We start from the raw sequence: 25,223 nt of genomic DNA, 5'->3' as shown, positions 1-25,223 counted from the left end.
ATCCATCCATCCATCCATCCATCCATCCATCCATCCATCCATCCATCTATCTATCCATCTGTCTATTCATCTATCCATCTATCTATTTTTCTGTCTGTCTATCTATCTATCTATCTATCTATCTATCTATCTATCTATCTATCTATCTATCTGTCTGTCTGTCTGTCTGTCTGTCTACCTACTTACCTACCTATCTTTCATCTGTAATTGTAATCATAGCTATGCATGGGAACTTCTGGTGTGGACATTTCTTCAGTGGAAAGAGGTAAACAAATTGTTGAGATAGGCAACTCATCTATAACATACAGTCTTAGAGAAGTGTCCAAGGTATTGAAAAGTTAAGTGACAATGTCCATGGTTGGTATGGGTCAGAAGCAGGACTTGAATCCAGGTCTCTTGCCTCCAAGGCCAGTCCTCATTCCATTATGCCACAATGACTCATTATATATAATAATCCCTTTTCAGTCTCATTGCCTTGGGTGTGCCCTCCAACAATTCACATCATAATATAATTTGATATGATATATAATATGATATAATACAACATAACAATATATAATGTGATATGGCATATGTGACATATCATATCATGTTATATTAGCTATTTTGATGGACAACAATATAGTTTGGTGGATAAAATTCTGGGCCTGGAGTCGGGAAGACATGAGCTCAAACACAACCCCAGACATTTACTAGCTGTGTGGTCCTGGAAAAGTCATTTAATTTTGTTTGGTGTAGGACCCCAGCCTCCATGATGAGGTTTCAGTAGAGACCATTTCTGTGGTCTCTTAATTAATTAATTAAATTTAATTTAATACATGATGTATAAGCTTGGAGAGACCCATTTACAGAGAATGAGCCATCTTGCTATGATGAATGGTTTTTGGACTTAGAAGCTCAAGGGGCCTGTCTACTAAGGGAGGAGGGGGTCCAAGCACTTGGGGGCCCAAGCATTCACATTGATGAAGTCATGCACCCCCAGAATGCTAAAGTCCTTCAGTTCAGTTTAGCTGAGCAAACACTGATTAAACACCAGCAGTAACCAATGATAGTCCCTACTCTCAAGGAGTTTACAATCTATTCAGGAGGCACACAGGGAAGTATGAGGCAGAACATGTGGGATGGTGGGTAAAGACAAGCTGAGAAGGGAACACTTTGTGTGTGTGTGTGTGTGTGTGTGTGTGTGTGTGTGTGTGTGTGTGTGTGTGATCACAGAACCTTAGATCTAAACATGGGACCCTCAGAAGCCATCTAGTCCACACCTCTTATTTTGCAGGTGGGGAAACTGAAGACCAGAGAAGTAAACTAAGGTCACACAGGTGGTAAACATCAGAGGCCAAATCTGAACCCAGGTCCTTTGCTTCCTGAATCATTGTTTTTCCTCCCTCTCAATGTACCATGAAAACAGACCTTTGAAGGAAAAGGTTTTTAATAGGTGGAGATGGGGTGGGTGGGTAGGGGGTTCCAGACCTAAGAGACTGATAGTCAGTTGGAATGATTGTTGTTAGGAGAGGGCAGGACAGATTCCAGGTCACAGAGAATCATCCTATCTGACTGGAATAAAGGGGGTCCAAAGGGGAGTCAGGTATAATATATAATATATAGTTTGGAGGCAGATGGTGGAGGATTAAAGGTTTCTATTTTATTCTAAAGTCATCATTCAACAAACATTTAAGCAACTACTATGGGGAAATTTTAAAGTTAAACAAGACATGATCTGGGCCAGTTTTCAGGGAATTCTGCAGTCCAGTAGGGGAGAAGACTCAGGCCTGATCCTGTACTGCTCTGCCTCTTGGGGCTGTTCTAAAGTCAGTGATTTGTAAACCACAAACTCTCCTAGAATGAGAGTGCTATCATTATTGCTGAGTGGCCAGGGATGCTCCTTGGGGTTCATTTATTTGGAATGATGATGTTAAGGACCTCTAGCTACCCTGACCACCCCTGTTCCTAGGCTCTCCCAGACTTTAGAGCCATCCCATCACAGGAGAGGACCTGACAACTGCTTCCCACCCCCACCCCCAAACCCCACCCTGGGGCTTGGACCACTCATCCTAACGCTAACTCGCCCTTCTTCCCATTCAGAGGCCTGGAGTGGGCAAGCACCCTTTCCCTCTCTCTTTTCTAAGCCTTAGGTGAGGTTTTGTCAAGTTATTATTATTTTTTTTTACAGAGAAACAAAGGGAAAACAGATGCAAACAGAAGCTGGGGAACCAGGCTTCTGATCTGAACCAAAGGAACCGCAGCCCCACCTTGGACAGGTTTGGCCAGTATTACTTATGAGACTCCTAACCTTCATTCTGTCTAACCTCATCTGGGAAAAATGCCCTCAAATTCCCACCGTTTCTGACCTTGGACATTCTAACCCCTCGCCTAACTCTTTCAGCTCCCAAAGAAGCATATGGAAAGAACACTAGTCTTGGGTTCAGATCCTAAATCTACCACTCAAAGGCTGTGACCTTAAGAAAACTTTTTTCTAAGTTTTTTTTAATAGGAATGTATGTGTAAAGCCTATATCAGATTGCATGTCATCTTGGGGAGAAAATGTAAAGCTAATGGAAAGTGAATGTGAAAACTAAAAATGAATAAATTAACTAATAAAATTCAATTAAATAAAGCAAATTAACAAAAGAAAAAGAAAAGCCTTTTCTTATTTGGGTCTCAGTCTCTCCCATTGTACAATGAGGGTATTAGACTAGATTGGGGGCTCTTAAGGACCCTTGAGGGGTCCATGAATAGATTTCAGACGGTCTGTAAATTTGGATGGGAAAAATTCCATCTTTATTTTCACTAACCTCTAACTGAAATGGAGCATTTTCTTCAGTTAAGAATTTAGGCAACAGTATTAATAGCTAGGAGAAGCAGTGGATAGAGCTCCAGGCCAAGGAGTCAGGAAGACTCATCTTCAAGAGTTCAAATCTGGCCTCAGACACTTACTAGCTGTGTGACCCTGGCCAAGTCACTTCATCTTGTTTGCCTTGGTTTCCTCATCTGTAAAATGAGCTGGAGAAGGAAATGGCAAACTGTTCCAGTATCTTTGCCCCCCCACACACCAAAAAAAACCAACCCAATCAAGTCTGGTACCTCTTTATCTTCTAACACCTGTTTCCAGGGATCTAGACCAGGGTAAGATCTCTTAACCTGAGGCCCTTGGACTTTTTTTTCTTTTAAAATATATTTTGATGACTATTTCCATAGAATTGGTTTCCTTTATAATATGTATTTTATGGTGTGCATTTAAAAACATGATTCTGCGATTGGGTTCCATAGGTTTCACTACATTGCCAAAGGGGTCCATATTAGAGAAAAAAGTTAAGAATCTTTGGTCTCTATCACATGGGTGTCTAAGGGTTTATTTGAAAGGAAAGAGAGAATGTACAAGTGAAGAAAATGCTGAAGAAAGGCTAGTTGTGCAGATAAAAGCGAATTCCCTGTCCCAGATGGAGGTCCCTAAGCGCTCTCACGTGGGGCTATAGCTCCTAGGCCTTCCTTAGCCCCCATCATCCCTGTAAGGCTGTTCTCTATTGATAGAATGTACAGAGCTCTGAATTTGGAGTTGGAAGACTCCTGGGTTCAGTCTTAACTACAGGACATTGTGTTCTTCACTGTGTGACACTGGGCCAACACTTCCCTTCTGTAAATATGCCACATACCTCTTGGGATGAAAGGACTTTGTCAAACCTAGAGCATCAAGAGAGGTAATTATATGCCAGTGGATGAAAGACTGACCTTGGAGGCGAAATAAACCTGGGTTGAAGTCTTATCCCTGACAAGTACTCATTGTGTGACTATGGGAAAGTCTCTTAACCTTGCAATGTCCTGGGCAACTCCCTCTAAGAGTATAAATCACCTAGGTGCTGTCAATCTGCTTTAGAGGAGGGAATGTCCACACTGGGAGATTCCCAGATGAATAGAATCATGGGTCCCAAGCCCCAAATATAGAATATAGCTATGTAACACAAAGAACACAAACCTCTTCACCCAATTAAGTCTGCCTGAAATGCCCCCCACCCCCATTTCTGCTGAATCCAGTTCTTCCAGGCTCAGCTCAAAAGTGGTCTCTTCCAGAAAGCCTCCCTGGGGTCCTCCCAGGCCACACTGATCTCTCCCTTTTCTGAATTTCCATTACCCTTTAATCTCTCTCTTATGTCCCTTCTTACGTTCTACCTTGTGTTATAATTATTTGTGTATGTGTTTTATCTCTCATGTTAGACTATGAGCTCCAGGAGGGAAAGGGCTGTTTTATCAATTTCCATCTTCTCCTGAGTGCCCTGCACATAGTATATATTTGCAAAATGTTTGCTGAATAAGTCTGGGGTTTTTTTAAGTACTTGAAGCATATATAAAGCACTTTCCTAAAATCACCCTCTGTGAGATAAGTGGTTTTTACATAAAGTACTTTGAAAACCTTAGAGTACTACATAAGTTTTATTTATTGTTGTTACAAGGTTTTTTTTTTACAAGTTTTCTTCATTTCTCTATTCATTTTACAAGTGGAGAAACTGAGGCAGAGATGGAAAAGCAACCTGCCTGTGGTCACACAGTTAGGAAGCATCTGTGTATTTTGTGACCATAAAGCTATAGAAATATGTTATTATCATTATGACTCTCAGTAAAATAGGTTAGCCTTCTTGAAACCTTAGAGGCCCATCTAACTCTTATATTCTACTCCCTAAGACTCAGGTCGAAGTTTCCTCCCCCCCAGCTCCAGGAGCGCTCCAGCCCATGGGCCATCCAGGCTGGTGTCACAGATAGAATCCAGGGATGCCCAGGCTCCAGAGGGCCATCTTCCTTGGCCTTGGAGGTTTGGCCTTTGGACTTGGAGGTTAATACCCAGGTTCAGGCCTTCTCTCTCTGGTATCCAGAGAAGACTGGATTGTCTTGCTGGTCCCTCTGCTTTTCCGCCAATTCAAGCTGACCTGTTCATGAATGTTCTTCATGAGTGGTCCTCACCCTGGAGGAGGCAGGCCCTCATCTGGTTCCTTCTCCCCAGCCCCTCCCAGCCCCTGCTTTTCCTAGAGAACATTCTCCTTTTCCTCAGATTTAAGAAATCCCCTGGCCTTTAGATACCACAGAAGTCCCCCAAATCATAGGAATTAGAGCTTGAAGTAGGACTGTGCTAGTGAATGTTTTAGCAACCAGTTCTGGTGGGGTAGGAGAGGAGAGAGTGGAGAGGGGAAATGTACTTTAGGCAGTTATGACACACTTTACATTTAATTTGCATTATTAACATTTTCTCCATCATTTTCTTAAGTGTAGAAATCAAACAAGAAACCAAGTCCTGATTTATGGCATTTGCTAATTCCAAGGTGTAAACGTTAACATTGAAAACAAGAATTAGCTCCAGAGCAGGTATGAACTGGCTCCAGAACCATTGGCTGGAAGGGGTCTAGATGTCAGATAAGCCAAAATCAGTACATACTGAGGCCCAGGGAGAGATAATGACTTAGGTAAAGTCAAACACCTTAGAACCAGCACCATAAACCAGGGTCCTTATCGCTCCACCCCCTTCCCTCCTGCCTTCTGCCCCAACCCACTTCTGGAAACTGGTTCTACTCACACTGAGGGATCATGCACCTGGACCAATCTCTTCTGGTTTAGCTATAATAAGGGCAGTGTGGCATAAAGAAGGGCTGGCAAACTCAAATGAAAATGGCCACTAAATGGTGGGTCATTGTGAGCTGCATGGGCAAGGTTTAAAATGTGTTATCTGTGTTTTATTGCATTTTTATTTATTTTCTTAAATATTTCCCAATTTCATTTCAGTCTGTTTTGGTGCACTCTGAAGTGCTTCAGGTTTCCCTCATCGCTGAGTTTTTGGCATGTCTAGTAGATAAACTCAGGAAGACATGAGTTCAGATCTTACCTCTGATTCTTTTTTTTTTTTGTAAGCAATCAGGGTTAAGTAACTTGCTCAAGGTTACACAGCCAGTTATTTCTGGGTGTGGTGCTAAGTATCTGAGCCCAGATTTGATCCCCCGGTCATCCCGACACTGGAGCCGGTGCTCTTACTCGCTGAGCCACCTGGCCGCCCTTAAGCAATTGGGGTTAAGTAACTTGCTCAAGGTTACATGGCCAGGTGTTTCTGGGTGGGTGCTAAGTATCTGAGCCCGGGATTCGATCTCCAGGTCATCCTGACACTGGAGCCGGTGCTCTTACTCGCTGTGCTATCTGACCACCCTGTTACCTGTGATTCTTATGTGTTATGTGACCCAAAACAATTCACTTCATCTCTAAGCCTCAGTTTTCTCAAATGTAGTATGGAGATAAAAAACTTCCTAAGTGGCCAGGTCATACAGTATAACTTGACAGCACTTAGAGCTCAGGGGAGGTCAGATACAGTGGTGATGGAAGAAGGTATTTGGCAGGTGGGGACCTGTAGAAGGTTTGAGTGCCAAACCCAATGTTGACCCATTTGATTTGACTTCTGGGATGGTCTAACCAACCAAAATGGGAAACACTCTTGAGGATCTGGGCATAAAGACTATCACCATGGGGATCCCACTAACAAACCTAGCCCAGTAGAGAGACACATTCACTATTCAACCCCAGCTGAGAGAGTTCAGGCTAGCCCAGACTCATATACCTAGGAAGGAGGCGGGATTTTAACCCTTACTACCAGAGAAAAAGCCATCTTCATTACCACCTCTCTCTTAAAGTGTGTCATGAGTATCTCTTCCTCCCCACGTCCCAGAACTGATCATTAAAACCTTCACCAGCCCACACCTCTGCTTCCAGCTCTTACTCCTATGGCTGGAAGAGACCTTGGAGATCACTTAGTTGAAATCTCTCATTTTAAAGAGAAGAAACTAAGTGCCAGAGAAAGAAAGGTTTTTGTTCAGGAAGCCAATATCTGACACAAGTTAACTCAATTTTATAAGGTGTTTATTGAGGGCCTGTTAAGTACAAAGCCCCATGTTTGGTTCTAAGCATAAAAAGAGATATAGAGCACAAGTCCTACTCTTGAGGAATATGTGTGCATGGAGGGAGTGAAGGGAAAAAAGGAGAGAGAGACAGAGACAAAGACAGACAGAGACAGAGAGAAAAAGAGAGACAGAGAAAGAGAGGGAGAGAGAGACAGAAAACCAAAGACAAGGAGAAAAGGGAGGAGGGGGAGAGAAAGGGAGTAGGGCAAGGGGGGAGACAAACAGCCAGCATGGTATGTCATTGTTCTTTCCATTTACATTGTTGTAGTTACTGTATATATTGTTTTCTTGGTTCTGCTTACTTCATTCTGTATCAGTTCATACAGATCTTTCCCTACTTCTTAGTATTCATTACACACATCCTTTCTTATAGCACAGTAATATTCCATTACATCTTATGTACCACATTTTGCCATTCCCCAATTGATGGGCATTTGCTTTGGGTCCCAATTTAGCTACCACAAAAAGTGCTGCTATTTAAACATTTTAGAGTATATGAAGATTTTTTTTTCTTATGGATGACTTCCTTGAGGTATAAGCCCAGTAATGGAATTTCTGGTTCAAAAAGTATGGATATTTTAGTCACTTTATTTGCATGATTCCGAATTTTCTTTCCAAAATGGTTGTGCCACTTCACAGTTCCACCAACAATGTATCAGTGTGCCTATCTTCTTTGGGCACTCTTTATAACTTTCAAGTACATTACATCATCTAGACAGACTAACTCTTTATCCTGGACATGCCATGTAACCACAGAAACAGCAGATCATTCCCAGTTAATGTTCAGAGGGTAAGCTCAAACTTCTCCCTCCAACCCTAGTAGGACTCCCTACTGGTCCTTTGGGCCTATTACTAATGACTAGACAGTCTTTTCTTTTTTTAAAGTTTGACCAATGACTTTTATTCTTATAGTCATTTCCAAATATGCCACCCCTTCCAAGCCAGTGAGTTTTCCTTAGTAACTAAAGAGAATAGTTAAGTCAGACCAACTGTTAAGAACTATACCTACATCTGAATACTGTATGCAACATTTCCCACCCATGCTCCTTCACCTTTCCAGTGAGAGAGGCACATTTTCCAGGAAGCTTTTGATCTGGCTTTCCCAGACAGACTATTTGTTACCTAACTTACCTTCTGAGTACTCTGCTATTTAGGAACTTCTGCCTTTCCATTATGGACTTACTATAATCCCTGAAAAAGCCCTAAATTAGCCTCAGACCAAATCTTAACCATATTGGAGTTCAGATCCTTTCCCCAACCTACATGCCAAACATATTGGTATGCACTTTTAGTGAGAAGTGTCTGGGCAGGATTATAGAAGGGGCAAGTAGGGGGCACAGTGGATAGTGTCAGGCCTGGAGTCATGAAGATTCATCTTCCTGAGTTCAAATCCAATCTCAGTCACTTAACCCATTTGCCTCAGTTTTCTCATCTGTAAAATGAGCTGGAGAAGGAAATGGCAAACCACTCCAGTATCTTTGCAATGAAAACCCCGGATGGGGAGCAGAAACAGGACCTCCGTGCAGCTCTGGCTCTCACCACCTCCAATCCATGTAAAAGGGGACTCTAAACAAACTTTGGAGCTACAGAACCCACAAAATGACACAGAGAAGCTAATCTCCCGCTGAGGACAGCCCAGCATGCTGTCAAGAATAGGCCAGTGCAGTGCTCTTGGAGCCCAGCCCAGCTCTACTCCGAGGATTTAGCCCTACAGTGGGCCTGATCAGCTTCTGGCTGGAGGGATTCCAGATCACCAGCAGCTGTGGCGATCCAGAATTATCAACACATAGATGCTAAGGACAAAGTGAGAGGTCAGTGCAGTGTGGACTTTGGGACCCAATAATTAGGAGTGCATTGGCTTTTGCCCCCAGGGCGAGAAGCTGCTGAGATGCCCTGAAAGCCAGCCAGTGCCACATGGCAGCTTCAGCTCCTGGCCTGCAGAGTTTAGGGGGACCAAGCAACCAGTCTGAGGGGTAATTGCTCTTGCTTTAACCTTCTTGGATCTGGATTGCGGTATAGGGTGGAGGTCCTGGAGTGTGCGACCAGCTTGCCAGAGCTGTGGAGGCCTCAGAGAGAGCACCCAACTAATGCCTCTGGCAGCTGAGAAAACCCCAGAGTTTGGAATGAAGCTCCCCTGTCTGGTGGCAGAGTTCTACTGTGGCAAAAAGGCCAAAAGTTAAGTAATTGAGTGGCAACATGACCAGGCAAAGGAAGCAAAGCAAAGAGAAGAATCCAACATTAGACTCCTATTTTGGGGACAAAAAGGAGCAAAGTATGGAACAGGAGGAAGACAGTGAAGTCAGAACTCCTGCACCAAAAGCTTCAAAGGAAAATACGAGCTGGTTATAGGTCATAGAGGACCTTAAGAAGCAGATAAGAGAAGTGGAGGAAAAATTATGAAGAGAAATGAGAACAATGCAAGAAAATTAAGAAATGAGAGTCAACAGCCTGAATGAGGAAAATCACACCTTAAAAAATACACTAACTCAAATGGCAAAAGAGGCTCAAAAAGCCAATGAGGAGAAGAATGCCTTAAAAAGCCGAATTTGCCAGATGGAAAAAGAATCTCAAAAGGTCACTGAGGAGAATCATTCCTTCAGAATTAGATTGGAGCAAATGGAAGCTAATGACTTTATGAGAAATCAAGATGCTGTTAAACAGATCCATACAAATGAAAGAATAGAAGGCAATGTGATATGTCTCATGGGAAAAACCACTGGCCTGGAAAATAGATCCAGGAGAGATAATTTAAAAATTATTGGACTACCTGAAGGCCATGAGCAAAGAAAGAACATAGAAATCATCCTTCAAGAAATTCTCAAGGAAAATTGCCCTGATGTTTTAGAACCAGAGGGCAAAATAGAGGTTGAAAGAATCCACTGATCATCTCCTGAAAAAAATCCCAAAAAGAAAACTCCTAGGAATATTATAGCCAGGTTCCAAAATTCCCAGATCAAGGAGACACAAGCAGCCAGGAAGAAACAATTTGAATATTGTGGGAACACAATCAGGATAACTCAGGATCTGGCAGCTTCTACACTGAGGGATTGAAGGGCTTGGAATATGATTTTCCGGAGGGCAAAGGAGCTGGGATTAAAACCAAGAATCACCTACCCAGCAAAACTGAGTATCATGTTTCAGGGGAAAATATGGTCATTCAGTGGAATAGAGGACTTTCAAGCATTCTTGCTGAAAAAACCAGAGTTGAATAGAAAATTTGACATTCAGATACAAGAAGCAAGAGAAGCATGAGAAGCTAAACAGGGAAAAGAAATCATAAGGAACTTATCAAAGTTGAACTATTAACATTCCTACGTGGAAATATGATAATTGTAACTGATGAAACATTTCTAAGTATGAAAATAGTTGAAGGGAATAGAAATATTTATATATATATATATATATATATATCTATATCAGAAGGTATACGGGAGTATGAATACATATGTGAATGTGTGTATATATGTTTACAGGTATACATAGATAGAGGGCACAGGACCAATTTAAGAGGAAGGGATAATACTTAAAAGGGGAAATTAAGAGGTGAGAGAGGAATATAATGAGAGGAGATGGGGAGAGACAGAATGAGGTAAACTCTCTCATATAGAAGAGACAAGGGAAAATGGTTACAATGGAGGGGAAGAATAGGAAGGCAAAAGGGAATGGATCAACCTTATTCTCATTGAATTTGACTCAGGGAGGGAATGAAGCACACACTAAATAGTGTATCTCACCCTACAGGAGAGTAGGGAGGAAGGGGATGAGGGGGAGATGATGGAAGGCAGGCTGGGGGGGAAGGGAAGTTGGAAGCACCCACTTTTGAAAAGGGACAGGATCAAAGTAGAGAATAGAACAAGTGGGAGGTGGGATAGGAGGGAGGGAAATATAGTCAGTCTTTTACAATATAACTACTATGGTAATGTTTTGCATTAGCTACACATGTACAACCTATACTGAACTGCTTATCTTCCCAGTAAGGATGGGTGACAATGGAGGAAGGGAATGAATCTGGAATTCAAAGTTTTAAAATCAAATGTTTAAATATACTGTTATTAATACTATTTTACATGTAATTGGGAAATAAGATATACATGCACTGGGGCATAGAGATCCACCATGCCCTACTGGAAAAGTTTAAGGGGATATGGGAGAAGATATGGGAGAGAGCAGATTGGAGGAGGGGATATCCTGTGGGACTGCTATTTTGGGGCCGTGGGTAGGGGAAAAACAGGGAGAAAATTTGTAACTCAAAATCTGGCAGAAATGAATGATGTAAATCAGAAGTTAATAAAGCATTTGAAATTTTTTAATTAAAAAAAAAGAAAATCCCAGATGGGGTCATGAGGAGTCAGAGAAACTGAACAGAAAGACTAAGGATGCCTGAGAATAGGCTACCCATTCTGCTGGAGCAATAAATACAAGTCTCATGGAGAAGAAATATGTTTTCCAACTTTGAGACCCATACCCTAGAGGGCCAGGCCCTCATGTAGCCCATAGTCTAAAAGAAGAGGGGCTCAGCACAATCATCTCTCATATCTAGTTCTATTTCTCCATTTACACAGCTGCCTCTTCCCTGGAACACTGCAATAGCCTCCCGATGGATATCCCGGCCTCCAGTCTTTCCTCTTTCTAATCTACCATCCACACAGTTTCAAAACTGATCTTCCAAAATCACTAGTATGCCCTCGTCACTCACATGATCTCCACGTCAATCACATTTGGCTCCCCAGTAAAATGCAGACTCTTCTGTTTGGTACACAATGCCCTTCGCAGTCTGTCCAGACTTCCTCCCCTCCCTTCCTTCACATTGCTCCCCCCTCACTCTAATTTCCAGCCAAATTGGCTCATTTGCTGATCCCCACACATGACATTCTTTCTTCTGCCTCCATGCTTCATGGGCTGTCTCCCCATGTCTGCAATGCTCCCCCTCCCTTCAAGGCTCAGCTCAAGAGCCAGCTTCTGCGGGAGGATTTTCATAATCCCTATTCATTTTGTCCTCCAAACCTCATTGAAGGTGTTAGTGCTCTCCCTGCCCCAAAATTCCTTTCCTTTCCAGCCTAAACAGGAGGGACAAATAGATATTTGAGTGGCCAGAACACTGGGCTGAGATGGAGAAGTCTGGAGCTTTTGTCCCTGTTCTGCCGTTAACTCACTAAATTCCTTCACTTCCCCTTTCTGGATCTCAGATTTTCCTCAAGAAAATGAGAAGTTGGATTAGATCAGAAGTTCTTAACCTTTTTGGTGTCATGGACCCCCTTGACAGTCTGATGAGTCTATAGACTTCTCAGAACAATGTTTAAAGATATAAAATAAGATACATAGGATTATAAGGGAAACCAATTATATTGAAGGACAGTTATCAAAATACTTAAGCAAGTTTGGAGCCCTCAAGTTAAGAACCTCTGGACTTCTAAGGTCCCTTCCAGACCCAACATTCTATGTTTTAAAGTCCTTTCCATTTCTGATGTTCTGAGTCTACAACCATAAGCTGAAGAGGATAGGTGGGAAAGTTAGACAGCCAGACTCCTTAGGCTTTGGGTCAGTGACTAAGAAACCGGGCCGTAGGAACTGAGAATTTTGTTCCAGAAATGCAGGTGGGGAGAATATGGATTATTATATAAAAAAATAAATATTATTATATAATAAAGACCATCAATCTTTAGAACCAGAGGAGACCTCGGAGGCTATCTAGTCTAACCCCATCACTTTACAGATGAGGAAGCTGAGGCCTAGAGATTTGAACTTGAGTCTTTCTGACTTCCTTATTCACTATGCAGTGACTGCAGACAGACCACTTTGGATAGGACATACCGTGTTTCCCCGATAATAAGACCTATCCCAAAAATAAGCCCTCCCCTTACTGTGTAAGATTCCTCTAAAATAAGCCCTCCCCCGAAAATAAGCCCTATTGAGATTGCTACTGTAGTGAAGGTGATCCCCTGCGCTCTGCGCTACACGCTACATTACGGTACCCTCTGTATGCACCGTCCCTCCCCCCCCCATGAAACGCACGCTGCGCTCCGAGCTGCATCCAATCAGAGCTGCAGCAGTGAGCACATCATCCTGTTCTTCCCCAGTGATTTGCTTGCTGGTACATTTTTTTGTTCACATTTACCTGTTTATTAAAATTGCTGTCAATGTTCATTAAAATAAGCCCTCCCCTGAAAATAAGCCCTCTGGTGTTTTTCTGTCCAAAAAAAAAATAAGACAATGTCTTATTATCGGGGAAACACGGTAGACGGTGACAGCTGATGCAGCTTCTGCTCCAGGGAATCAACCAAGGAGTTAATATCATTTGGTCAGCAAGAAGCCAGAACCCCTGAGAAGAGGAGAAACTTTCCAAGTTCAAGTAGAAAAAAAACATGAGAACTTTAATGAGAAATTTAATTAGCCCCAACTATTTCAGGAAGCTGAGAGAAGGTCAGGCCAGTGAATCTGATGACCAGCTAATGCTTAGCTATACTGATGTGTTTCAGCCATGAGACATCATTGCCCTGTTCACTTGGGATATGGTTCTTCCCACAGGAGACTGATTTGATCTTCAGCTCAACTCCAAAGACATCTCTTCCAGGCAGTCTTCATGGATTGCTTCTCACCCCCAACCATGAATCAATAGTCTTCCTAGTTAGATTCAACACAGCACTTAGTAATTATCTGAGGCTTATGTAAAATGTATTATAGTGATGGATGTTAGTAGCTATAGACTCACTGAAGGCAGGCCTTCTTTAAATTTTACATTTCCCCCTAGTTCTGAGCATAGGATTCTGCAAAGATTAAGGGTTTAATAAGCATGTTATAGTCAGAAAATACCATGGTCCTCCATATCTCCCTGAACTGTTATAATAGCCTCTTAACTACTTCCAGTCCCGCCTCTCAATCTATCTGTCCTTTATGTATCTCCTGAGTAGTTTTCCTAATACACAGCTCTGACCATGGTGCTCAAAAACCTTTGCTGGCTCCCTAGGGACCATGAAATAAAAGATAAAACTCATTCTAGATGCTCTACAGCTTTCAGCATACCTTTCCATTTTAAGTATCCTATATTTCAGCCAAATTGTATTACTAGCCATCCCCTAATCTTGTCTAGCCCTCTCCTACCTCTGTGCATTTGCCCAGGCTGTTGCTCATGCCTGGAATTCTGTCTCTCATCTTTGCTTCCCCAAATCTTTCTTTGTCTCTTTTCCCTAATGCCCGGATCAGGTGTTACTTCTGTCATAATCTCTTCTTTCCATGATCTGCTCAGTCAAAAGTGATCTGTACCTCTTCTAATTTTACCTCCCTTTTCATTTCTCTGTACCACATTCTACCTTTTATTATCCTTAATTTGCCTACATGTCCTATGCTTTCTGTTAGACTGTAAGTTACCAGATGGCAGGGGATGTGTGGTTTTTCATCTTTGTATTTCTAATGCCAAGCAAGGTACCTGCACACAGTAGGCATTTAATAAATATTTGTTGAATTGTCTGGTGTGTATTAGCACACCCTAAATATTGCTTGTATACTAACTGCTGACAGTACCATCAAGGATACATTCCTCCAATTTTGTATTTTCCCAATCATTCTAGAATGCTATGGCTGAGCATTTGTGATGTTTTCCAGGAATAAGTTTGCAAGACCCTTCAAAAGGTCGTTAATACTAGGACATTAGATCTGGAAAAGACCATAGAGAAATAAAGTCCAGCACTATAACTTTATAGATGAGGAAATTGAGACCCAAAGAGGGGAAAGAGCTTCCCCAAAGTCATACAGGGATTTAATTCCAGAGCAGAGCCTAAAGTTCAGGATTTCAAACTTTATGTCTATTAATTCAGGTAGCTGCTGAAGCCTGGGTTACGGTTTTGTGGTCTATACAGCTGGGCTTTTCAAAGATCATCTGAATATCAGGTTAAGTCATATGACTACAATTGATTTTGCTTTTTTAAAGCAAAAATTAATTTTACTAAATTAAATGTTATATTCTATTCTATAAACTTTTATTAAACATCTTCTATGAACAGGTTTCTGTGCTTGGCACAAGGGATATAAAGACGAAAATTTACATAGTCCCTGCCCTCAATGAGGTACAATCTTTTTGGGGTGGGCAATACGTATATAGAATTAATAAATTGTAACAAATGATTACAAGTTTTAAATAAATAATATATGGGGTGGCTAGGTGGCACAGTGAGTAGAGCACCGGCCCTGGAGTCAGGAGGACCTGAGTTCAAATCTGATCTCAGACACTTAACACAAAAACTAGCTGTGTGACCTTGGGCAAATCACTTAACCCCAATTGCCCTCCAAAAAAAGCTCAACAAACAAACAAATAAATAAATAAATGATATACAATTCATAGGTAAATTCAAAGAAAAACACCTAGGTACCATATGATACCATGGTTACTAAACTTCCATTGTTATACAATCACCATATAATCTTTTCTGGTTTTATTTTCAAATTAGAATCAATCATTTTGCCTTTCCTGGAATTTCTATCACACTTACCATCTGAATGCCCATTTCAACCCTGGGTCACACTCTGTCCTAATTTGTTCCTTCAGAACCTAGCTCTATTCTTAATCTGTTTTCCCAGACTATGAGATTACTGAGGATAGAATCTCAGGCTGCTATCCCTCTTTCTCTCCTTGTTAGACCGTGGAATCTCCAAGGACAGGGCCACCTCTGCCTCTCCTCTTTGTCTACTTGATCCTTCTCCCTCTCTCTCCTCAGATGAAAAGCTCTCTGAAGTGGAACCCAATTCTCTCTCTCTTCCTACCCACCTCCTCCTTCTCTCCTTGGTTCCTCACACTCCATTGCAAACTCCTCGAGGGCAGGGTCTCTGTCTGCTCTTTCTCTATTTCTCTCATGGTGTATGTTCACCAAATGCCTTTTCCATTTGTTCTTCTTCTGTAACCCACCAGACTGTAAACTCCTTGAGGACAAAGAGAGAGTCTGCTCCAACTACCTCTTCCACATTGTAGCTGGTCACATCACAAGGTTGGATACACAGGGATCCCCAAACTCTTAATGACAGGTTCATGGAGAGATTGGGTTAAAGCACATAATGTTCCACAGGAGTCAAGGAAGAGAATTCTGCATACTGATGGATAACTCCTCTTCTTGCCTGTCCCGCCTCCCCACCCTCAGAACAGATTCTTAATCAAGCCACTTACCCTGGTTTGGGAACAGGAGCGTAAAGATCTTGGGGCAGGGCATGATGACCACCTGGCCCCAGGCAGCTGCTGGCCAGCACGTGAAATTGTCCCACATATGTTGGCAGCCTGGAAAGGAAGAGGAAAGAGAGAAAGGAGAGGAAACATTAAACATGTCCCTGGCCATTCTTGACCATGCAAATCTCAGCTTTGGTATTTACCACTTGTGGTGCTTTGGGCCAGTCACTCTCCCTCTTGGGGACTTGTTTTTCTTATCTATAAAACAAAGGCCTGTGGGACAAGGACTAGTCTTGATCACTGGTTCTCAGGGTGGTCCAGTGATTCCTTGGGTTCCCTGAGACCCTTTCAGGGTATCTGTAGAGTCAAAGTTATTTTAATAATAATAATAATAAAATATTTTAATTTCTAATATGGTACATATCAATAGATATAACTTATATAAGCAGAAGTTCTTTAAGGAGTCCTCAATAATTTCTAATAGAGTCCTGAGACCAGAAAGTTTGAGAACTATTGAGTGATCTTTCAAATTTTTTCCCTTTAAATGAATGACCTCACGATTTCTCCCTACCTTTTTCTTATTCTTCCAGCCCCTCTCCCTTCTTCCTCAGCTCTTACCCCTCTATTACCCCAATCTCTGCTAACAACTTTCATATAGCCCTTTAAAGTTTACATCATGATTTCCCCATAACAACCTATGTGTTTAATGGGTTATTATCCTCACTTGATAGATGAAGGAACTGAGGCCCAGAGTCACAGCTAGTGAGCATATTGACGAATAATCAATCAGTATTTATTAAGTTTCTGTTATGTTCCCAGTCCTGTGCTAAGTGCTGGGAATACAAAAAGAGGCAAAAAAAGGGAGCTCACAATTTAATGGGGACAACAATAAGCAAACAAGTATGTTCAAACAAGCTATTATAGACAGGACATGTAGGAAACAGTTAAAAGAGAGAAGGCACTAGAATTAAGAGGGCTTGGAAAAGGTTTCTTGTAGAAGATGGGATTTTAGTTGTCACTTAAAGGAAGCCAGGGAAAGCAATAGGCAGAGATTAGAGAGAGAGCATTCCAGGCATGGGGGGCAGCCAAAGAAAATGTCTGGAGCGCAAAGATGGAGGGTCTTGTTTGTGTAACAGCCAAGAGGCCAATGTCACTGGATTGAAGAGTATGTGTGCAGAGAAAGGTGTAAAAAGACTGGAAAGGTAGGAGGAGACTTTATTTGAACACCAAATAAAGGATTTTGTATTTGATCCTACAGGCAATAGGAAGTCAATGGAATTTATTGAGCAGTGAGGTGACCTGGTAAGACCTGCACTCAAAGAAATCCCTTTGGGGACTGAATGGAACATGGATCAGAGTGGGGAGAGACTTGAGGCAGGCAGATCCACCAGTAGACTGTGATTTAACAATCCAGGTGTGGGGTGATGAGGGCCTGCCGCACAGTGGTGGTGGTATTTTTCATTGCTTCCCCTGTACCCTACCAGAGTGTAAAGTAATAAAGTAGAGGAAATAAGGAAAAGGCACAGAGAAAATATGGAATACTTTGGAGAGTTCTAACTGAGCTTGGTTCTGTGATTAATTTATTGATTTGCCTGTTAACCTGTGACTTCCCTGTCTCCTAATGTGTTTCATAAAGGACCTACGTCACAGTCAGGGATCTTTAGAGTTGGAAGGAAGGAAATATTAAGTGCCCACTATGAGCCAGGTACAGTGCTAAGTGCTTTACAAATATTTCATTTTGTCCTCACAGCAACCCTGAGAGGTAGGTACTATTATTAGTATATTTTTATTATATATATTATTAGTATCCCATTTTACATTTGAGGAAACTAAGATAAACAGAGGTTACATGACTTGCCTAGGGTAACACAGCTAGTAAGTGTCTGAGGCTAGATTTGAGCTCAGATCTTCCTGATTCCAGGCCCAGCCCTCAATCCACTGCACCATCTAGCCACCAAGGAGTTCATGTCCAACCTACCCATTTATGGATAGGGAAACTGAGGCTTAGAGAGGGGAAGGAAGTAGTCCGACTAGTAAATGGAAGAATCAGAACTCAAATCCAGTCTTTAGACACTAAATCCAGTCTTCTTTCCACTGTTTCTCAGGTGTTCTCATGAATTCCATCCTATATATAAATACTAGACATAAACACATCCTGATAGTTAACACTGGGAGATTGAGAACCAAAGGAAAAGGACATGTCCCCATTCCTATGGAGTAGGTGGGAGGGTCACAGTGTCCACCTGGACCCATGAGAGCTCAAAAAGCCATTTAAGGAAAATATCATTGATTCAGACCAAACTGAGTGTAATTGAAATCTGTGAGAAAGTCGGAAGCCTTCCAGGGAATGCTGGATGGTTATTTGGGAATGTTGTAGGGAGGAAATGGGATCCTGCTCAGATATGGGTGAAACCAAATGATCAGAAAACTTATGGCTGGAAGGGGGATCCTTCCCAACCCCTCTCAATTTACGGAAGAGGAAACTGAGAGCAGGAGAAGGAGAAGACTTGCCTGTGAAAGTCAATAGAAGAGCTCCCTCCAGGAGAGGATCCAGGTCTGTTCTTCCTTTCTTTGTGCCCCCAGCAATGGGCTGGCACAAAAGGGACCTGTTGATTTGAGATTCAGTCTCTCACCAAGAGCCCTTTCCACTCAATGTGAAATACATGTGCTTATTTTCAGGGATACAGAGGAACTGCGTTTGGATCAAGGTCAGCCCATTCCCCTGAGCAAGACTGGGTCTCTGTTTCCATCTTTCCCCATTCAATAAATCTGTGAATTGGGGCTTTTCCAAGCCCCTCAAGTCTCAGAATCATGTTGGAACCCCACTGAAAACCTAGCTGCTGGGAGCTATGGTTTTAGGAAAGACATTAGAAATTTAAAAACGTTTGATTAGAACAGGGATTCTTAAACTTCCCCAAGGCATCTGTGGATAGATTTCAGTGGACCTGTGAACTTGCATCTTTATTTCAGTAGAACTGGTTCTTTTTTCTAATCCTAGAACTTTCATTTTATGCACTTAAAAATATTATTCTGAGATGGGATTCATGGACTTCCCCAGACTTCTAAACAGGTACACAACACAAGAAAACTAAGAACTCCTAGATTAGAGGGTTAAGACTCACCTTCTATAAAACAGTAAGAGAACAGGATAAAGATGATATATAATCCACATTTGGAATTGGGTTTGAGCCATAAGGACTAGAAGAGGCCAAAGAAGTGGGAGAGATCAATGTGGGTTTTGATGATCAGGAAAAGAATCCTCCGGAAAGACCTTCCTCAGGCTTTGCAAAAGATAATTTTTGGATAGACAGATTGATAGACGGATGGATGGATAGATAGATAGATAGATAGATAGATAGATAGATAGATAGATAGATAGATAGATAGATAGATAGACAGATAATTGATTAAATACTTACTATGTGCCAGGCATTGTGCTCAGTTCTGGGGACAGAAATAGAAACAAACAAGAATTCCTAACCTCAAAGAGCACACATTTTTAATGGGGGAAATCAACACATTAAGGGGAGCTAGAAAGTGAGGGTAGGGAAAGGTAGTGGGGCAGGGGTAAGATGACTGGAAGGATAGAGGAGTCCAGAGAGTGAGCTGCAGTAGGGGAGAGCTGAAGTGAGCACAACTGGGGTCCTTCCTGCAATGTCAGTTCAAACCAAGGAATCAACAATCAGGAAGGTGGGGCCACAGGGAGGAGGCTTCTCTAGGGTGGTTATAATGGTTATAATAGAGGCAAGGTATATCCACACTGGAAGCCAGAAGAACAAGATGTTAGTACTGGCTCTATCCCTAACAGGCTGTGTGACCTTGATAAACCACTTTTCTGTGCTTAATTTTCCCAGAAAATAAATAGATAAATATTCCCTCATTTTAAAATTGATGTGGTTGACCAAGATGACCTTAAAGGTTCCTTTCAGCTCTGATGTTCTATCGGTCTATAAATCACAAAATCTCAGAGTTGTAAGAGACCTCAGGAACCAACCAGTCCCATGTTACTGTATGATAATCCCCTCTGTGACATGCCTAATAAGTGGTGATCTGGACTTTCATTACCTTCAGTTCATTCTATTTTTTGTGTACCTAAAATGGTGAAGAAATTCCTCCTTATATTTTGCCTAGATCTGCCTCACTACAACTTCCATTCAGTACTATTAATTTTACCCTCTGAGACAGAATAGAATAAATCAAATCCCCCTTCCACATGACATCCCTTCAAATACTTGGAAGTAAGCTACCATGTTGCTGTGAGCCTTCTCTTCTTCAGATTGAAAATTCCCTATTTCTTAAAGCATTCTCTGTTTGGCATGACTTTCAAGCCCTTCATCATCCTGGTCACTTTACTTTGGGAACTCTGCAACTTATCTACACCATTTTCTAAAATATAACACCCAACACTGAAAAAAACACTTTATCGGTATCCTCATAAAGTCAAAGCATAAAAGGGCTTTCACTTTCCTTCTTCTAGATATTATGTCTCTCTAAATATAGATTAAGAGCAAACTAGCATTTTTTATTTCCATGTTACATCATAGACTCTTTTTAAAACATTTAATTTTTATTTTACTTTTTCTCAATTACATGTAAACAAAAAATTTTTAATTCATTAAAAATTTTTTTTGTTCTAAATTCTCTCCCTCTCTTCCCTCCCCTCTCATTTGGAAGGCAAGCAATTTGATATAGACTATAGATGTGTAGTTATACAAAACATTTCCATATTACCCATGTAACAAAAGAAAAAGAGGACAAAAAAAAAGGATAATAATGTTTTTTAAAAATATGTTCAATCTCCATTCAGATTTCATCAGTTCTTTCTCTGGAGGTGAATAGCATTTTTCATCACGGGTCCTTTGGAATTGTTTTGGATCATTGTATCATAGAAAATAGTTAAGTCATTAATAGTTGATCATTAAACAATATTGCTGTTACTATGTACAATGTTCTCTGGGTTCTGCTCATTTCACTTTGCATCAGTTCATATAAGTCCAGGTTTTTCTGAAAGCATTCTGCTCATCATTTCTTATAGCACAATAGTATTCCATCACAATCATATGCCACAACTTATCTAGCCATTCCTTAATTGATGGGCATCCCCTCAATTTCCAATTCTTTGCCATCACAAAAAGAGCTATTATAAATATTTTTGTACATATAGGCCCTTTTCCTTCTTAAAAATCTCTTTGGGCTACAAACCCAACAGTGGTATCATTAGGTCAAAGTTTTACAAAGTATACAGTTTTATTGCCCTTTGGGCATAGTTCCAAATTTCTCTCCAGAATGGTTGGATCAGTTCACAACTTCACCAACAATGCATTAGTATCCCTATTTTTCCACATTCCCTCCAATATTTGTTCTTTTCTTTCTATCATATTAACCAATCTGATAGGTGTGATGTGGTACCTTAGAGATGTTTTAATTTGCATTTCTCTAATTGATTGTGATTTAGAGTATTTTTTCATATGACTATAGATAGCTTTTATTTCTTCTTCTGAAAACTGTTCATTCATATCCATCTAAAAATTGGGGAATGACTCATATTATAAATTTGACTCAGTCCTCTATATATTTGAAAAATGAGGCCTTTATCAGAAAAACTTACTATAAAATATTTTTCCCTAAGTTCCTGCTTCCCTTCTAATTTTGGTTGTATTGGTTTTGTTTGTGCAAAACCTTTTTAGTTTGACACAATCAAAATTACTCATTTTATATCCCATAATGTTCTTTATCTCTTGTTTGATCATAAATTATTTCCTTATCCACAAATCTGACAGGCAAAACACTCCATGCTCCCCTAATTTGCTTATGACATCATTCTATATGTCTAAATCACATACTCATTTTGACTTATCTTCATATCTGATATAAGATGGTCTATACCAGGGTTTTTTTTTATTTTAACGTAACAATTTTATTGTCCTTTTTATGTATTATAATTTTCTTTTTGACACTAAGTTCAATTAGAGCAAAGGTCCTGTCTAAATTTAAACTTTGTATCTCTCCCAGTATCCATCAATGTGTCTGCACACAGCAGTCTCTTTAAAAAATGTTGAAATATTTAAATGAATTAAAGCTTTTTCACTTTCATCCCCACCTTATTTTCTTCTGCTTCCCTAACCATTGCTTACATTCAAACAACCTGAACACAGGAACAATAAGGAAAGTTGCAATAGGCACTTATTACATGCAGAATACAAAGAAAGGAGTAGAGACACAAGAGGGGAAGAGAAGTTAGCAGGTAGATTTACAGTACAACTGTTGTTTAGACGCGGATGACTCTTCGTGATAGTTTGTACCTGGATTTCTTTTTTAAATCTGGATTTGAATTTAGTTCCTGCCTGAATCCAGACCCAGCATTCTATCCATTGTCACACCTTAGCTGCCCCTTATACTACAGTACTGATAGGGAATTAGAAGAGTAGTGGTTGTTATTTAAGACTTTTGGAGAGTGGTTCTGGAATGTTGGGACAGCATTGTTGTTTAAATGGCTCTTCAGAGTTTTTATTGGAGAAAAGTCACTCTGACGGAAAAGGACTCCATGTATTCCTATTCAGTTTGTTTCTCCTTGATGAGGAATGGATTCTTGTTCCATTGGTCAAAGGCCTTCAAAAGTTTTCCATCATCTGACCACTGCAAGAATTATGATGGAGATGACAATAACAATTCCAGTGAAAGCTCTACTGTTGGTGCCAGTGGGCATGCTCCCAGATGTTGTAGAACTGGGTAGATGTAAGATAGGTATTGCTGTCTCTGTCTCCTCTGGAATTTGACTCTGGTAATTCCTGAGATAAGCAGGACAGTGCCCCAGAACATAGGTCCGAATATCCAGTTGGGGCTTGTTCTTCAAAATTTTCTTGACTTCCTGGGCCTCAGGACTGACTCCTGTCCAGGTCAGGTTTTCCAGGGATAAACTGAGGAAGTCCTGTCCATTATATCTGCAGTTCCAGAAGCCCCTGACATAGCCATTCATTTGGAGTTCACAGCCCAGAATGACCTGGAGAGTATGAGAACTTTCTTTCTTCTCACTATTTTGATCAATGACCCAAAGGATTTCTTCCAGCTCCTTCTCCTTCTCTATGAGATAATCAGTATCTTCTTTCTCCAATGACTTCAAATCCACATTTTGACTCTTGATGTCAAAGGACAGGAATTTCCTGTTATTTAAGTAGCCAAGGATTGTGTATGAGAACTTTTTCAGTTCCGGGTAGGAGGCTGCAGTTAAATCGTACCAAAGCTTGGGGTACCCTGATGAAACAACCAGGACATACATCCAAGATCGGTATGCGAATGGTCAGGAACCAGGAAAGGCACGGGCAGGTCCGGGCTATTGGCCTCCTCCCGCTCCCAAACTCCGGCAGACAGACTGCGCTAGTTACATTACGTAGTTCGGAAATGTCCTGGCTGCTCTGCCGTTTCCCCTCTCTTCTCTAACAGCGCCCCGCCCCGCCCACGCCCCGCTCGGTTTTTTCCGGGATAGTTCCCTTCCCCAATACTGAGCAGAGTCCTATACCAGCGTTTCTTAAACTTTTTCCACTCACGATTCAGCAATGTTCACTGGCGTTGCATGACCTGAAGGCACGCACAGCGCAAAGTGGGGTATGCTTTTTGTTCAGAACCAAGGCTACACTAAAATTGTGCGATGCAACCCAAGCAAGTGCTGCCAGAAACACCTCAGATTCATTACACATTTGATTTTTAATTAATTTTTGGTCACTGCACGTTCAGAAACCTGGGTTGCAACTCAGTCTAAGAAGTGCTGGTCTATACCTAGTTTCTGCCAAACTGCTTTCCAGTTTTCCCAGGAATTTTTGCCAATTTGTGATTTCTTGTCCCCAAATCTTGACTCTTTGGGTTTGTCAAACACTAGATTTACTATGGTCATTTACTACAATGTTTTGTGTATCTAATCTTTTCCACTGGTCTGCTGCTCTATTTCTTAGCCAGTACTAATCTGTTTTCATGACAACTGCTTTGTAATAAAATTTGAAATATAGTACTGCTAAACCAACTTCCTTCACTTTTTTATTTCATTGATTCCCTTGATATCTTTTACCTTTTGTTCTTCCAGATGAGTTCTGTTATTTTTGCTAACCCTATAAAATCAGTTTTTGGTAATTTGATTGGTGTAGCACAGAATGAGTAAATTAATTTAGGTAGAATTGTCATTTTTAATATATTGGCTTGGCTTACCCATGAGCAATTACTATTTCTCCATTGTTTAGATCTGAGTTTATTTGTGTGAAAACAAATTTGTTTTGGAATTGTGTTCATATAGTTCCTGTATTTATCTTGGCAGGTATACCTACAAATATTTTATATTGTCTAGAGTTATATTAATGGAGTTTCTCTTTCTATCTCTGCTTTCTGGACTTTGTTGGCAGTATATAGAACTGCTGATGATTTATGTGAGTTTATTTTATATCCTGTAACATCGTTGAAGTTGTTAATTATTTCAACTAATTTTTAGTTGCTTCTCTAGGATTCTCTAAGTAAACCACTGCATCATCTGCAAAGAGTGATAGTTTCATTTCCTCACTGTCTATTCTAATACCTTCAATTTCTTTTTCTTCTCTCATCGGAATAGCTAGCATTTCTAGAACAATATTGTATAATAATGATGATAACGGACAGCCTTTCTTCACCCTTGATCTTACTCCTAGATTATCCCCATTACAGATAATGCTTGCTAATGGTTTTAGATAGATACTACTTATAATTTTAAGGAAAGCTACATTTATTCCTATACTTTCTAGGTATTCCTTTTAATAGGAATGAGTGTTGTATTTTTCTGAAAACTTTTTCTGCATATAGTAAGATAATCATATATGATTTTTGTTGGTTTTGTTTTGATATGGTCAAATATGCTGATAGTTTTCCTAATATTGAACCAGTCCCACATTCCTGATATAAATTCCACTTGGTCATAGTTTATTATCTTTATGATATATTGTTGTAATTTCTTTGCTGGTATTTTATTTAACATTTTTTGCATCAATATGCATCAGGGAAATTCATCTATAGTTTTTTTCCTCTGTTTTTGTTCTTTCTGGTTTAGGTATCAGCACTATCCGTGTTTCCCCGATAATAAGACCTATCCCGAAAATAAGCCCTCCCCTTACTGTGTAAGATTCCTCTAAAATAAGCCC

At 40.7% G+C, this 25,223-nt stretch overlaps 1 protein-coding gene across 1 annotated transcript in view; it reads right to left on the bottom strand.

The window, feature by feature from the left end:
• VIPR1 (vasoactive intestinal peptide receptor 1) overlaps nt 1–25,223 on the bottom strand; it is a 93,919-nt gene that overhangs the window by 23,642 nt on the left and 45,054 nt on the right. The window contains exon 3 of the mRNA XM_069095789.1: nt 16,075–16,182. Coding sequence (XP_068951890.1) covers nt 16,075–16,182 — 108 coding nt within the window. The remainder of the gene's footprint in view (nt 1–16,074; nt 16,183–25,223) is intronic.

Source organism: Petaurus breviceps, unplaced genomic scaffold (genome assembly GCF_028583685.1).
Source record: "Petaurus breviceps papuanus isolate PSGF00001 unplaced genomic scaffold, PetGlider_PUasm1.0 227, whole genome shotgun sequence".
Lineage (NCBI taxonomy): Eukaryota > Metazoa > Chordata > Mammalia > Diprotodontia > Petauridae > Petaurus > Petaurus breviceps.
Note: the sequence above shows the minus strand (reverse complement) of the source record. Positions and strands in the feature narration are given on the sequence as shown.